This window comes from Dermacentor andersoni, chromosome 8 (assembly GCF_023375885.2).
Source record: "Dermacentor andersoni chromosome 8, qqDerAnde1_hic_scaffold, whole genome shotgun sequence".
Classification (NCBI taxonomy): Eukaryota; Metazoa; Arthropoda; class Arachnida; order Ixodida; family Ixodidae; genus Dermacentor; species Dermacentor andersoni.
Genome location: NC_092821.1, coordinates 114,939,481 through 114,955,688, shown reverse-complemented (window position 1 = coordinate 114,955,688; position 16,208 = coordinate 114,939,481). Strand labels below are relative to the sequence as shown.

The 16,208-nt window shown below is 45.4% G+C and overlaps 1 protein-coding gene across 1 annotated transcript in view; it reads right to left on the bottom strand.

The window, feature by feature from the left end:
- The window catches only part of LOC126529197 (BAI1-associated protein 3-like), a 515,162-nt gene that overhangs the window by 34,889 nt on the left and 464,065 nt on the right, over positions 1–16,208 (bottom strand). Inside the window, exons 21-24 of the mRNA XM_072289849.1 lie at positions 10,489–10,557; positions 9,284–9,358; positions 6,401–6,502; positions 4,736–4,951 (exon numbers count right to left, since the gene is read on the bottom strand). Coding sequence (XP_072145950.1) covers positions 4,736–4,951; positions 6,401–6,502; positions 9,284–9,358; positions 10,489–10,557 — 462 coding nt within the window. The remainder of the gene's footprint in view (positions 1–4,735; positions 4,952–6,400; positions 6,503–9,283; positions 9,359–10,488; positions 10,558–16,208) is intronic.

Here is a 16,208-nt window from a genome sequence, read left to right as displayed (position 1 = left end):
AAAACGTTAGGAGGACGACTAAGCTTCGCCTTTAAGAGTGGGACGCGATAGCTTTCAAAGATCCCTGACTGCTTCTCACACTTCCCGGCCACCGCAGCTTATGTAGCCGTAATGTTTACCGGGAAGCGTATTTAGAATTGCTCGTAGGTACAACGGGGCGTGCCACTTTTGACGGAGCTCGACGTTTCTGCGCAGGCGCGAGTAAGAGCGGGCGCGAGAGAGAAGATCTGGGGGCTTTTGCTCCTTGAATATATGACAGCCTAGGCACTACGGAGGTTTCTTAGAGCGCGTTGTATTCGTTTGTCCCCTAGACATGCCGGCATTGCGGAGTTCGGTCGAGTTGGTTTATACGCTCCGCCGCTGGCTGCCCGCGCGGTGAGGCAGTGGGCGCGGACGCCGCTTGGTGATCGCTGTGTCTGAAGGGACAATGTTCTGACTGGTGTTTTATAAGTCGCGGGTCGCTTTTTTCGTCGTGACGATAGATCGGATTTTTTACAAGCACTGCTCCAGGAGGGCACATGTAACCGGCAAACGGAGGCCTCAGGAGAGCACCTGAGGTTATATTAAAGCAGGCGGCGCAGGATCTCCGGGGCACCCAAGCGGTAGCGGGGGGATCAAAGCTGGAAGCTGGGCGGCCCGTGGGTTGGGGCCGCAGAGGCCGAAGCGTGCCTGGGGGTGTTCGCATAAAACATTGGCTATCCGCGATAGCGGACAGCCGATCTTATACTCCCCTGGCATGCGCAGGCCTCTGCGAGCCCCAACCCACGGACCAGTCCGGCTTCTAGCTTTGATATCCCCGTTGCCGCTTTGGTGTCCTGGAGGCGCCGCCAATAATGCGAAATAATGACACGTTGTTTTCATTAGTAAAAACATGATCGATTAAATATGATTGCGTCGAGCGCCAACTTGCGATGCTATGTTCAGCACAACCGCGCCCCGCGACTTCTGCCGGCACGCCTAGGGACAAGCGCATACACCGCGCGCCAAGAAACTCCTCCGTAGTACCTAGGCAGAGTCGTATTTTCAAGGAGCAAAACTCCCCACATTTCCTCTCTCGCACCCGCTCTCATTCGCGCATGCGCGCAAACGTCCGTCGTCTCCGCAAGTTCCACGCCCCGTTGTACCTACGAGCAGTTGGAAATACGCTACCGGGAAACGCTGGCGGCGAACGCAATGCACGAAGGCGAGCGGGCGAGCTTTCTGGTAGAAACGCGGCCTCCTGCGCGGGTCGCGGATTTACGGACGCGAGCGCCATCTGGATGGTACTGTCGCAAGGAACCGAGCGCAGCGGGCCGCTCTATGAACGGTAGAAACGCTGGAAAGTGGATGTATGTTTGAGTATGCGCGTAACAGAATTATGTTTCCTGGCGTATTCCAATAACAGTCCGACGCTATCATGTCTCTAGGCTGTGTTTAGGTTGTACTTTGCGATTTTTCTGGCGCATCTTACTTTGAGGAATTCAATTAGTTCACTAACGCCCCTGCGCCACGCGGACGGCCTGCGTGGTTGTGATTCGGAATGAGTTCTCGCAAAAACGACGTCCGAAGCGGGACGCCGACGCCGACAACTCTCTGAAGCTCCATCGCAAGTATCCGCGTCAGAAATTATGCGTCTTTCGCGGCAACTCAATGTTTCACGCATTGCAGTGAAACAGTGCGCTACACTCGCATCCTCACCTTAATTTGTCGCAACCTGACCGTAGACCTCTCCTACATTGATGTTTTTTCGGCGATGCAAAAAACGCTCGCGCACGGTGGATTCAGCGCAAGTTAAAAGAACTGCAGTTAGTAGAAACTAATTCGGGATTCGCTACTACGTCGTGCCTCATTTCTCGATCGAGAGTTTGGTACGTTAAACCAAAGAATTTTTTTTTTTTTAATTTTCGCTTTCTTCCCGACAACCGTCTAAAAGTGCTCGTGGCGCACCAAGCAATCTGCGATATCTTACTCTCTCAGCCGATCCGTGTGATGCGAAGTTTCATATCGAAGAAATACTTTTGTATTAAAAAAAGGCACAGTTTCGCCTGGAAGGCCAAGCATCGATTGCGATAGCAAACTATTAGAGAGGGATACGAAATATGGATAGTAGTTTCATCGGCCGTATAAACGTGTACGCATAGGCACACTAACTAAATTAACAAGCACGGTGTTAGGCGCGCACAAGCAAACATATGAACACATCTCACTCGATGACCGCGGAAGCTCGCTGTCAAAACGCTGGAGTAAGGAAGAGCGGCAGCAGCAGCGAGCGAATTGACGTTCGTGCTGCCAGTCGCATCAACGCGAACTAAGCCACAAAAATGCAGCGCGCGGCAGGCTATGTCGCCGTCGCAGATGCCTTTCAAGATGCAGCGGCCTGTGCGAAATGACTTTATACGTAACCTCACGGCGACGCCGACAGCGACGGCATAAATGCGCCTGGAGTGTCCACACAGTTGAACAGTAGCTCACAGCCATTCATTCAGACCCGATAAAAAATTTATGGATGTCGGTCATTTGTGACTTATCTGAATGCGACATACTAAATTCTGATAATTCCATGTAACCGAGTGAGAACTCCTTAAAAAAGGTCCAGACAAATATGTCGAATTTGTATAGACGTGCCGCACTTTTCTGGCACGTAAAAGGACGACATCTAGCTAGTATCAAGGTTGGGAAACAATTCCGCTATTTTAATTTGATGACAGCAATGTTGAACTCAAAATACCGGAGCCCATGGTGTCAACCCTATCATTGTAACGTCATGACGAAGATAAAAACTTGCTGTCGTCACGTATCAGTAAGGTTAGGTGCGGTCTTGTCACGCTGAAAAAGATAACGTGGATCCCAGAACAGGCATGGAGAGCATCCGCGCTATTGTGTTATAGATGACCTTGGTTCAAAGTCCACGACTGGACGAATAATTTTCTTTAATTATTATTGAAGAATACTGAAACGAGGCGACAAGGAACCAAGGAGAGTGGTAGGCAAAGAATGCTTGGCAATAAAGTATCTAGGGCGCTGGTCGCGATTCCGCATGCGATGCTTCTGTGTGACAGCCGCTGGAAGGAAGCACACTGTGACGACATCGTACACAACAACCCTTGCTGCCCAACACAACGAAACTTATTCACAGAAGCAAGCATTCCAGTCAATTATCTAGGCTATTGTAATATATCTGGTAGTCGTTAACCTTCCCTGCTATAAGTTTTTCATTGAAGCGAAAATTTTATGCGACGTGCATCTGAACAAAAAAATGCAGGCAAATTTAAGAAAAGCTGCCCACCGGAGTTCTTTGGCAAAAAAAAATGGAAGTTTTTTTGGAGAGTGGCATAGAGGAAGGTCACGGGGAGATTACGTCAGCTCGTTGCTTTCAGCGCGCGTGTCTAAACTTCAGGAGCTCCAGCGAGCCCTTCAGCACAAATTTTTTACGCTATGAAGTGCTCACAGAAAACGATGTCGGCTTCATGACGAATAATCCCTTGACATAGCTCTACAGCTTTTTTTTTTATTTTTCTCACGAAATGCTAAGTCAATACATTGCAAGCAGCACGTGGTTCTTCAGACTTAAGCAAAAGCCACATTCGCGTGAAAAATGAACACACATTATTTAAAGACCATTCATATGCCGCCCAAGGTGGTTTATATGCATTAGGCAGCAGGATTTAAAAACAGAGTGCTAGAAACACAACCTCATCGCGATGCGACGCATGGCGGTTCGCGAAATTTCAGGGGCGTCTATTTTTATCTGCGACAAAAAGTCGACAAAACAAGCCGGTAGCATTGCTGGCACCCACATTTCTGATAATACCTTTGTTGTTTGTTTTCATCGATGTCGGATACTTCCTGCAAAACGGTGATACGTTCATACAAACGGTGATCGGGCCAGAAAGACTTCGAAAATTTCCACCCCTCATTTCACCACAAAAAAAAGAATTACAAGTCAGTAATCTCAGGTACATACTCACTGAAAGCAACACTCAAAGAAAATATGAAGTCGAGCTATGTCAAGTGATTATTCGTCAAGAAGCCGACATCGTTTTCTGTTTGCACTTCATAGCGTCAAAAATTTGTGCTGAAGGGCCCGCTGGAGCTCCTTAAGTTTAGCCACCCGCGCCAAAAGCAACGAGCTGACGTAATCTCCCCGTGACCTTCCTCTATGCCACTCTCCAAAAAAAAATCAGCTAGTACTGACATGTGCAAAAGCTCACTTCGATTTTTCAGTTTGATATGCGGATTTTTTCCATCGACAAGTGAGTGCATTTGAATGTAATGCGAAAGTATTCACCACGCGAGAGTCGACTTCCACCTTCTAGAACCACTGGCATTGAAAGCGGATGGACGCAATAACCCGTCAGCAGCCAATATACGCCCCACGCGTTTTGAGTATCGGCAGAAGAAAAGACAGGGAAAAAAATGATAGGACCGCTACCGGAATAGGTAACTGCACAAGGTAAACACAGAGGTTTTAAGGAAGAGATAAAGGATTAAGATGTTGGGGTAACTACATGCTAGATTGATAAGCGTGTAAAGCTTACCAGAGTTGCTCGAGCAGTCCAGGCGACTACTTGCCACTGCCCAATTTCAAATGGGTGCTAATAAGTCATCAGCACCATCATCGTGATCTTCGCACTTACAGATCTCTGTTCTCGCGAAAGAATGACGAATTCGTCAGTGCAGAAGCATAAACATTTCAATCGAGCACGGCGTAGCATTATCCCTCAGTGTCCCTCCCTTAAGACTTTCGGCATCTCACCTTCTCGGAGAGCCCCGCGATTATGGTCAGGATCTTGTGGACGACGTCCTCGTCCGCGTTGTGCAGCAAAGCCTGGAACGCGGCTCGGCACTTGTCGGCAGCACGATCTCCCTCGGCCTGCTCGATGGCCGCGATGATGGGTTCCAGGTCGAGCTCGGCGTGGAGCGGTTTGAGCGCTCGCCGCACGTACTCCATGTTGTTGATCACGATGCACACCTGCAACCGCAATGAGAGAGAACGATGACCGTGATGCATGCCCCACTGGTCGCCTACAGTTGACAGGCGTTTCGTTGCTGCCAAATAAACGTTCTGTGCAATTCGATTACAGCTTGGTTGGCTCGAAAGCAAAGTGTGCTGAGGTTGTTCAGCAGTTACACCTCGTAAGGAAAGCAGTATGGATAAAGGAATAATCGAATAGCGAAGTGAAGTGCGCGGAAGCCCAGCAAAGTTGCGACAATGTAGGACAAACTTAGATCAACTTAGGACAAGCAGACGTATGCTGACTTTGCCAAATACGGCTGCGAAGGAAGCGTACGAGACTTTGTAGACGACGTAGTTGGAGAAACTGCCATCCTGAGCACACTATCAAACGCAGGAACTATGCCCAACTACGGCAGTTGTTGCACAAAACGCGTTAAGCAGGAAGCTGTCAGCGAGAACGGCGATGGCAAATTACACGTGAACTGCAAATATGGAAGTAAAGATGAGGCATCCGAGCTGCGCGCAAATGAACAAAGTGAAAAAGTGTTCACAACGAGAAGATGTAGCTATCCGCTGCGAATGGCGAATGTGCAATAGCTTAGGAACTGTAATGAGTAATCTTTTATCCTGTGAAGTTGGTCAGGTTGGACCAAATTCGCAGGATAGAATTTTACGCTGTCGTGCAAAATCTGCTTGAGATTCCGATCACAGCTTATCATGCGCAGTAAGAAATTTCTGCTAAAAATTGTTGAGGATTATTGTAGTCAAGAATTCGGTTGCGTCTCTTTCGTTATTCGTTATCTATTAAAAACGATGTTCACGACTTATTAAAACAGCAATTAGTCGTGCTCATTGTAATTCAGCACTAAGATGGCCAATTTCCACTTTTTAAAGCTTTCAAATTATCAAACATGTGACAGTACCTTTTTAATCCAGTAGACAAAAGCATACGATGACTTGCAACAAACCGTACTGATGTAATTTATCAAGGCCGTGCTGTACGGTGACGCAGGTAATAAGAGAGAGCATCGCCAAAGCCCAAATCAACATAGGCACGAAATGAATACAGAAATGGAAACTAAACGACATACCCAGAAATACATAACCACCGCATGGAATGTCACTAAAGATTGGCAAGGCGAAGTTCAATATACCGGGGGCGTGCACGCATGCAAGAACGTTGTTTTTTTTCTCTCGGACCGCCACTGATAGGGCTTCTTGTAATGATACCAACCGCTACGATGCAACAAATTACTTATTTCGATTGCGTTCCACTTTTAACATCCACAACTGTTACTAATAGCTGGGTTATAAGTTGTGACGGGAGTGGCAACTCATCGTTTCGGTAACGAAGCACAAAACCCGGAAAGGGCAATCGCATTATAGCACTCGTCTTACGCCATCAGTGTTTAAAGACACGTACAAAGCTCTTCGCTATCTATTGCGAACTCCCAGTGGACAAACCTCTTCAGAGACGTCGAACTGGCCTTCTTCGTCATAGTAGCCAGCGTTGAGGAGTTTCTGGTGGCACAGGTTGGCATAGAACATGGCTCCGTCGCAGACAGCCTGAAATAAAGTGACAGAGTAGTTCTCGGACAGCATCGACCTATAGATAAGGTAGCGCCACTCTAATCAAACACCAACCTGGCACGTCCATCACATAAAGTACACTTCGTGTGCGTTTATTTCGTTTTCGCTGAAACTTAACCAAGTGCAATACGGCTTTCCGTTGGGCTCCTACAAATTGTAGTCAATAGTTCCACTAAGAAACGGCATGCGTAGCTTACGAGTACGAAGAGCAAACCAAGAGACAATGGCACGCTTAGCACTGTAGTCGTAGGACACATGCAGATCCCTGCAGCTTCATGTGTGCCCTTTCGGTATTCGCTTTCTCTTCTTTTTTTTTTGTGTGTGTGTACGTGTGTGTGCTGCCTTGGGTTACCAAATCGCCAAAAGTATTAAGAGTATCGAAACTTTAGCGTCGGCCCAACTACGATGCCGCCTATTCAAGTACATGTGGAACACAAGAATGCATTTCTAAGATAGCCACTGGGCCAACTTTCATGAAATTTGTTGCATTTGTGAGAAGACGTCATATTCCAGTGACTGTTGAAGCGAAATTTCGATTTAAGGCCAGAAATATCGAAAAGAAATTTTTAAAAATTCCTAAGTAGGAAAAAATAGAAACATGAAGTTTGCGAAATTTGTAGCTCTGGACCAAGAACAGATATTCCGGTTTTGCAAACTGCATTCGTTAGAGGATCCAAAGCAGACAAATTTGGTGTCAACTGATATCTTACTTGACTTTCTTTCACTGCTTCGAAGGGTATTGCAAAAATTCAGCTAATAAATAATAAATTAATAATAATAAATTAATAAAGAGACGAGCTGAATCCAAAATGCGTTATCATATGTCACTAGATTCTAACTTTTTCTTTTAAGTGCAGCAAACTGCATCAAATTCGGTGCACTGGTTGCCGAGCAAAACTAATTGTACTTCCCCGTGTATTTAGATGGGAGCCCCCGAGCTCACGTATTAGTGGTTCATTTCAGAGCCATGCATAATATGGCAATTTTGTACGCTTTAGATGTACTATTCGGTGCTACTTACGGCATTGTCATATCGCTTTTTTTATATTGCTGAGCTACAAAATTGTAAACTTGATTGTATCGTGCTTTGAAAGTTTGCTATTTTTGCCCATTTTTATTAATAAAGAGACGAGCTGAATCCAAAATGCGTTATCATATGTCACTAGATTCTAACTTTTTCTTTTAAGTGCAGCAAACTGCATCAAATTCGGTGCACTGGTTGCCGAGCAAAACTAATTGTACTTCCCCGTGTATTTAGATGGGAGCCCCCGAGCTAAATCTTCCTGTTAAACCTGCAACTACCAAATCGCGCTCACCTCACAAGCAAAGTGTGTCTCACGTCGCAAATGGCCTCACTGGCAAATTGGCGGTGTACTCAATGTGCATATTTATGCAGATCAGCTGGCATATACTGCAATTACCTGCAAATTAAAACATGCCCTCCTAACGACGAATTTACTCTAACACAACTTGCACTGACTAAGAAATGACACAGGTCACAAAATCACCTGAAGTATCACGCAACACAACTGAAAAATACGGAGCAATGTCGTCCATTTCCGTCTCACTGGAAAAACAGGATAAACTCCCAGTGAATAAAATGCAATATGAAAATTCCCAAATGCGGCGCAATCAGAAACTACGCCCAAATGTCCTTTCTGCTTCATGCCTCCTGCATATTGATGAGGCCGATTTGCAAGAACGATCGCGTAAATAATTTAGCTGCACATTAGGGAACCACAGGCGGTAAAAACTATTCTGGAGCTCTTATTTCGTTAAAACGGAAGAATGAATCAAATATTTAGTTATTCACTGAATTATTCAATCTCGTGAAGAAGCTTGAATCGAGCAAGAGGACACTCAGAGCTAATGGTGACAACGATTTATTTGCGTATATACCTATTAAATATACTATCATGGCCCTAAGGCGCTACAGAAACGAGAGGTTTAAAAAAACACTATCCTACTGAGTAGAACTTTTGAATCCTTAACGGCACATGTTTGCTCAATGGCTAACTAAAGCTGTACATATTTTTTTAATTATGGAGCTTTACTTGCCAAAACCACCATCTGATTATGAGGCCAGCCATAGAGGAGGACTCCAGATTAATTTTGGTCACCTGGGTTTTTTTAACATGCACTTAAATATAAGTACACGGGTGTTTTTGCAATTCGTTCCCATCGAAATGCAGTCGCCGTGGCCGGGGTTGTAAAAAAGTCTAGGTGCACACGACAGTGAGCTCAACCTACACCTGCAATGAGGGAAACCTTGAAAAAAGACTGTGTACTAATTCTGGCCGCCTGGTCCGCACCAAAACATCTGACTCGAGAGTTTGACAACACTATGAAATTTCGCTTTGTGCAGTTTTCATGTGTTCTGTTTTCATACTCTGTGTTCTTGCATCGTCTCTCATCTTGCCGTTTTATCTCATACTCTATGATCTCGTGTCGTCTGTTATCAAGTCGTCTGTTATCCTGCCGTCTGTCTTCGTGACCTATGTTCTAACGTTACATGTTCCCGTGTCGTCTGTACTCTTGTCATCATGTTTACTTTCCACAAAATACCGGCAAGGAAATAACACATGATTTGGCCCCTACAACAATTCAAACTTGTCCCCCTAAGGGTAACCGCGGTTAGGTTTAGTACAAAGCAGCATCGAAATTTCTGTTGTGTAACCAATACTACGATACTAGACGATGTTCACGAAGGTAATGGAAGCGGTGTATGCGATTTTCTTCGCTAGAATGGGCACCCACCTCGAGAATTTTGAAGACGAAAGGGTAAGATCCTTTAAGGTCAGGCCATGCTAGCTGCCTCCAAAACTGCTTGATCTGAAAATAAGAAAAAGAAGCAACTGGAGCAATCCGGCTTGTAATTGAATGTAAGCTTCATGAGGCACACTGGGTACACAGATGTGACTGTTGAAGGGCCTAAGGAAATATTATAAAAGATTAAAAAAAGAGACATATGAAAGAAAGTATAAAGGCAGGTGGGTTAACCAGAACAGAGAATCCGCCTCGATACAATGCTACATTGGCGAACCGAGAAAGTGGAAAGATTAAAAAAGCAGGGAGAGAGAGAGCACGTAAACCCGATCACCGCGTAATACAGCAGCACAATAGCAATGAAGGCTACAGTCATCTGTGCTTATCAGTTGCAGCAGTACCTTGATCACAACACCAAAAAAACTATAAATAAATAAATAAATAAATAAATAGTGCTCTTTGGCATGCAGAAATGAAAGCCAGCTTAGCCGCGTCTTTCTTGATATCCAATAATGGCAAATAATTTAAATCGTATAACATTAGCATTCAACTTACGGTTAACATATAAGAGCACTCTGTATATGCGATTAGAAAATGTGGGATGGCCTTTTCACGTAACCAAGTTATCGCACATTTTCCGATAATGTAAATCATTCTTCACGACTGACAGGTAGCAATAAGTTCGTGTGTTAAGCAATATGAGCATGCATTTACGACAAGGAATAAATACACCTGAAACAAAGCAAAGATTTCATCAAACGAGTATGCCTATAGAAACACTCAGCTATTCCAGTTACTTTAACTAATGTTTCCTTCGAGTTTCAAAGGTGCTTCTTGCGTGGATGTTGAGTCTCACAAATCTGCGATAAACCATGAAACTAAGATAACGTGTAACAGTAGCACAAAATTCCGTTGATGCCTAATAGGTTTTCGCAGAAATATGTTCAAATTTAACTGGGCAGCTAATGCTTGAGGCGTATGATAAAAAAGAGTTTCATACTTGCTCCACTTTCGGCCCAAACACCTGCCTCGACGGCAGAAATGCGGCGTCATCCATGAATGACACTACAACTGCGTGTTGCTCGCCAATTTCCACGCCATCGTTAAATTCATTAACTCCATCGATAGCATTTTGCGCGCTGTTTCTGTCACATGGTGCTAAGGAGTGCCCAATAGACAAGTACGGTGCTACTCACTTGGTTGAAGCATGTGGTTGTATCGACAGCCGAAGTGCTGTGCTGGACGTAGGAGTCAATGCACTTGATCTGAGCGGGCCAGTGGGAGAATCGAGAATTAAACGAAATGAATGACCAAGTATCCTGGAACGCCTGGTTCACGGTGGCCGTCGTTCAACACTCGACACAACGTACACTCTGCTTGTCATCCAAAACACACGCACACAAAAGCGCACAAGTACACACAGACGCGCGCGCTACCATGAATATGCAGACGCCAGCGCGCAAGCGTGGACGAAGCCTTCAAGCAAATTCAAAAGTATGACACGGTACAACAGTACGGCATTGTTGTGCGCTGGACAAACCGCATGCTACAGTGCTCGAGCGTGGCGAAGAACAATTACCTTATTTCCCCTCACTGAGTCAATCTGGCCGTTCTACGTGCATGAAATTCCAGTGCGCACCCACCAATGTCTTCTCTAGATAAAAGGTTGCAGATAACCGTGCATGTTACATTGCGGTAGTATCCCGCGTAGCCCTGAACTGTACTTAAATCATTTGTGAACGCTCCAGCAAAGTTGATACGGCGTGACAGTGGCGTAATGACACACTGCTGAACCGCATCAGTCAGTTCTGTTGAAATCCACCATGTGATCACAGTTTTACAAAACGAAAAATTGTAATTCTCCCGAGGGAAGCAAGAATCTCCAGTGAGTTTCCTTTCTGTAAGTTCGTGCTACTCTCTGGTCAAGGAAAGTTGTTTTCTTTCGCTCTTCAACCTCCATGTGAAACAAAACGCATGCTCCACGAACATGATCGAGCAGGCTCATGGTGAGGACAGTGGCGGAGCAACTGGCACACCAATACTGGCAGTATAAGAAGAAAGTGTGCAAAATATACAAACGATAAGTATTTCTCCACCGTGAACAACTGCTTCTCGAGCGTCTGTCTTCTTCGGTGCTTCTGCAGTGAAGAAGAAGGCCGAACCTATCTTCCTTCGCTAGATCTACACACGCACACCCACGTGACACCAGCACACATGCAGGCACGACATGCAGCACTACAGCCGAGCACCGGAGCGCTGACAAAACGGGCTGAATGCACGGCGCAGGGTCACTGTACCTTCTTCTTATTCAGTAAAAAACCGGCAGGCATCTGCAATTTCCCAGCGGGACGGCGAAGGGGGTAAGGTAGGAAAGAGAAAGCCAGGCAGTCAGGAACAGGGTTTTAGCAAGGACATATTGCTCAACCGGGAATTTGTGCATCTACCCGTCCAGTATTCTCGGTGTCATGCCGATCCTGAACAGATTGCTCTCACTTCGTAAAACATGTGTCCAAGCCTTCGGAGCGCTCAGCGTCGATTTCTTTCGCAAAATTTGATGACGACTGCTAGTTTTGACACTGCATTGAATGTCTCGAGGTACAACGAAAAGCTACTGATTTGCCAACACGTATTCACGGCCGATAAGCCTAATAAATATTCACACCGGTGCGGCGATGTCAGGCTCCAGAAAGCGCCACCCTATCAAGAAATCGCACATGCCGCTAAACCCATCAGCAAATAATCTCGTATAAGCAAGTGGTTGAATGTGATCTTATCACACGCAATTATTATTGTTGTAATCCTGCAGCATGTCGCGACACTCAAATGTTCTAGTATAAATACTTTTTTTCTGCGATCTCACACCGTACGAGGTCATGGAGAATTTTTACATCAGGTAAATATAAATGTCACGCAAATATATTGTCGATAACGAACGAAGTCACTTTGCAAATAGTTTACATGCAAACTGTACCTGCCACGCAAACCAACTAACGGCAGGGACTTCAAGAAAAAGGAGAGCCATCTGCTTCTCGAATTGCATGGCGGATAGAATACGGGAGGAGGTTACGTCAGCTTTCTTGGACCACGGCCGCAGAAAAGGAGCACGAATGCCTGGCAGAAAAAAAAAACTCAATGACTGTCCCTGACGGGTTCATATATGTGTGCTTGATACAAAGCGTCAGTATCTACCCGTCCAACCTGCAAATCATTTTTGATGATGACATCTATAGCCTACGCCTTCGGCATGTAACATGCCGCTTTGATTTTCCTACGAAAAATATACTGAATAATGTATTTCTCTGCTTCCTCTTGAAGCAGCCATGCATCGCTGGTGTTTCGTATTTTGTCAGCAACTACTGCTGTTGTTTGCACTACATTTTGAACATATCACTTGCTACGGGCACTGCTTTGTCGACGTAAGATACACGGACAAATACAGGTAACGAACGAGATAACATATAGAGGTCGAAGTTTCACCTTGCCTGCGCTATCTAGTTGAGTTAATGACGCCTGTCTGTTAAAGCCAATGTCTTCGACAGTCGCCATACGCTTCTGCAGCAGTCATAAGACACGCACTTCAATTGAGGCTACCACGAATTACAGATATTCACACCACGTACAATTAACGTGCTTTACTAATAACAAACTCATCATCATAAACACAGAAGAAAAATAATCTGCATTAACGGAAGTATCTTTCTTTCCATTTATCAGCTCCAAATCAACCCGAAATCTAGCAAGCTTCGAACTCAAAATGAAATTATGAACATGTTTTATCATATATTATGTCCGAATACCCAAGAACATGCTAAACTTCACGTGGTACTGCATCGCTTAGCTGGAAGCAGCATGATCCTGATGTTTATTAATAAGAATACGTGACCTGCGCGCAATATTCTTTGTGTTAACATAGAAACGTCATGCTCAAACTCGTGTCCAAGAAAGCTGGCCAACACGAAGCAGCCCAGGAAGGTATATATGTGCACTCCGGAATGATATGGTTCTAGAGCGTAAGCAGAGGAAAGATGTATCGGAAATAACCCATGCGTCAAGGATTTCAAGGCAACATGTTCAAGGTATGGCATCTGCAGTAACGGGAGCGCAAAGCAAACACTGGAATGGTAGGCAGGTTCTATAGGTGGCTAAATTACTCATGAAAAAGCAAACGAACAGCTCCACGGAATTCGTCAAACAGTAGATTTTAACAGGGCAGCACAGGGCAGAGAAGCAGCGAAGATAGAGCGCTGTTTTTTCTGTGCCTGGTTTCAAGCCGCTAAAATCTGGGGCCGAGTTCACAGTGGTTTTTATAATAAGAATTGTTTGCCACTGGCCAGTCACATTTGCTCATATTTCTAGCATAACGATTAGCTGGGACTTGATTTTACGAACAGCTGTAGCGTAAGAACGTTCTTTTTTGTTTGTTTGTTTTTGTCAATGCGCGCCCTACGCATTATCCAGATATACTAACCATCATTGCTGATAACGTGCCTATTTCACGCATTTTTATTTTGGTGGAGGTTTTGTGGTTACGGCTTTGTTGACGTGATGCACTTCACTAAACGACCACTTTAATAAAACAGCATAAGAACGATCTTTAGGGATGGCTCATTTAGTGGATTCCATACATGTGGCATCAAATCACACTGCAATCACTTACTCTCTTTTGCTACTAGTATTAATATAGGCACATTGAGGGTACGTATAATCTTGTGTCTAAGCTCATTCCCTGGTGTCGAGAGAGGCTCGGCGGATAAGAGAAAAGCATATGCATATGTCTAACTTAAATAACAGAGCCTATCGTATAATGAATTTCCCAAACCTATGGGAGAATGTTTCAGAACCACTGGCACTGTTGAGAGCTATCAATAATAACTGCAATGCAAGGACGGCACGGTTAGTTCTACATCTGTACTAAGGCTACCAGATAAACAGATCATTCAATCAAGTATTCAAGGTTGTTTTCATGCAGAAGGTGCATGCTTTCGGCTAATACTGTGATTATGCATGACAGATAATGCATTAATTTTCCCTAGGACTGCCAAACCATTGTTGCTTCGTATTTGGAGAGCATTTACTGGCAACTGCGTTCTTTTTTCCAACGACTGTCCTGATAGCGCGCTTTCTTTGACAATGTCATACCATGTCCAAGAGGTTCGTGAATGAGCTTTATTTATTTATTGATAAAACTCTGAACCCCATATGCCATTCTGTTTCCTTTAGCATCCATTTTTGCTAAAAGCATGCTACACGCATAGGCTGCGGGAGGTCCTGGGTTCAAGACCATGTTGCCGCCGGTTACCCACGGGCCGGTTATCCAAATGGGCGAAGGTAATCCCCTTGCCTGACACTTGGCTTTTTAGAGGGGTCTAATGCGCTGAGAAAAGACGCCGTGCTACTCAAAACTCGTCGAACCCCACGGGTAAAGCAAAACCCTGACGAAAGGAGGTCTGGGCCGCTCCGATGGCGGCCATTTCCGATGCGGCGTCCCGACGCACCTGCTAGGTCGGGACGCCCTCGGCTTGGGGAGAAACAACTCTTTCCACGGGTTGTGGTCACCCATTGGGCGAACACTCGGTTGGGAGCGCGATAGTATCTATTTTTAGCCGTACGCACCCGTCGGCGGCTCTAGTCCGCCTCCCACCGCCACGGCGGATGCACTACAACAAGACCCTCTGTGATTGGACAAGGGTTACCCAGAGACGACGCCCGGAAATCTCTGCAGGGCCCAATTCCTAGATGCGAAGCCCCCCGCAAGCAAGCGAGCGCCAGGTCGCGGGACCTTTGTGCCCATTTGGAAAGCGGTGGATTCGAACGCAGTCCCTTTTTGCATACGATGCGGATCCTTTTGCCATTTCACCAACGTTGCAATGGCGAAATCAGGCCACATGCATGAGCCTTATCATTAGGACGGTACCTGCACACGATTATCAACCGGCACATCGCTTATCGACGGCGTCTTCATTTCATGCATCCTCTTGTACAGGAACATAAGCATAAGCGGACTCGCATTTTTCATTAACCTCCTAATCTGCTGGCCCACCACGGCGTCTTTCCTCGGCATAATCGCGCCAGGCGCACCTGTACCACGCCCTTGGAAATAATGAGCGGCCGCGGTTGGAGCGAAACTCTTTATTTTATCTTATTTTATTGTTTGCACTTCTTAGGCTCTTGCGCAGTGCTTAGGAGAACTTTTAATGAGCCGGCGAGACTAATTGCCTTCCTTTCCCTCAACTTTACGCTCACGGCCGAGTACCCCAAGACAAGAAACAACAAAAAAAGAAGACAAGTGAGATCACTTTCTTTTTTTCATAGAAGCTTGCTTGTTAACATTTCTTATTTTTCATGGTTTATGTGAGTCTTCGTTTTTCAGAGGTTACTGAACTTCGTTGCCGCCGCAACCGCCAGGTCCGTCTTCTCAGGTATCGTAGCTTTAGGCTAAATTTGTCGTTTCTGCGCATTCTGCCACGGCTAGCCTATTGAAAAAGCCCATACGCCCTGTAAGTACCGTATCCAATAATCAAATACGAAGCCTATACGCTAATGTATAAAACCCGCTTTTCCTACGCGTCGTATTGAGTTACTGAATATGGGAGCGAACGGGAAGAAGCGCTTCATCAATTGGGCGTTTGCGTGAAAGAATCAATCCACAACAATCTGGGGCCAAATTCGAACGTTGTTTCGTTCGCAGGTGCCTTTACAGTGTCACTTCACGCCAATATCTCAAGCGTTCGGACTGGTAGGAACTTTACCATACGAGCAATTTTAGCTTCTAAGGTTTTTGTTGGTACGGGTCCTGTAGTTTATCTCTGAGGTAGGACTGGCGGTGAACGCTTTAAGTTGCAAGTTGATTGCAGCATCAGAGACACTCCTGTACAGCCAGAGTGTATCTGATACTCTACCAAAACACGCGACTATG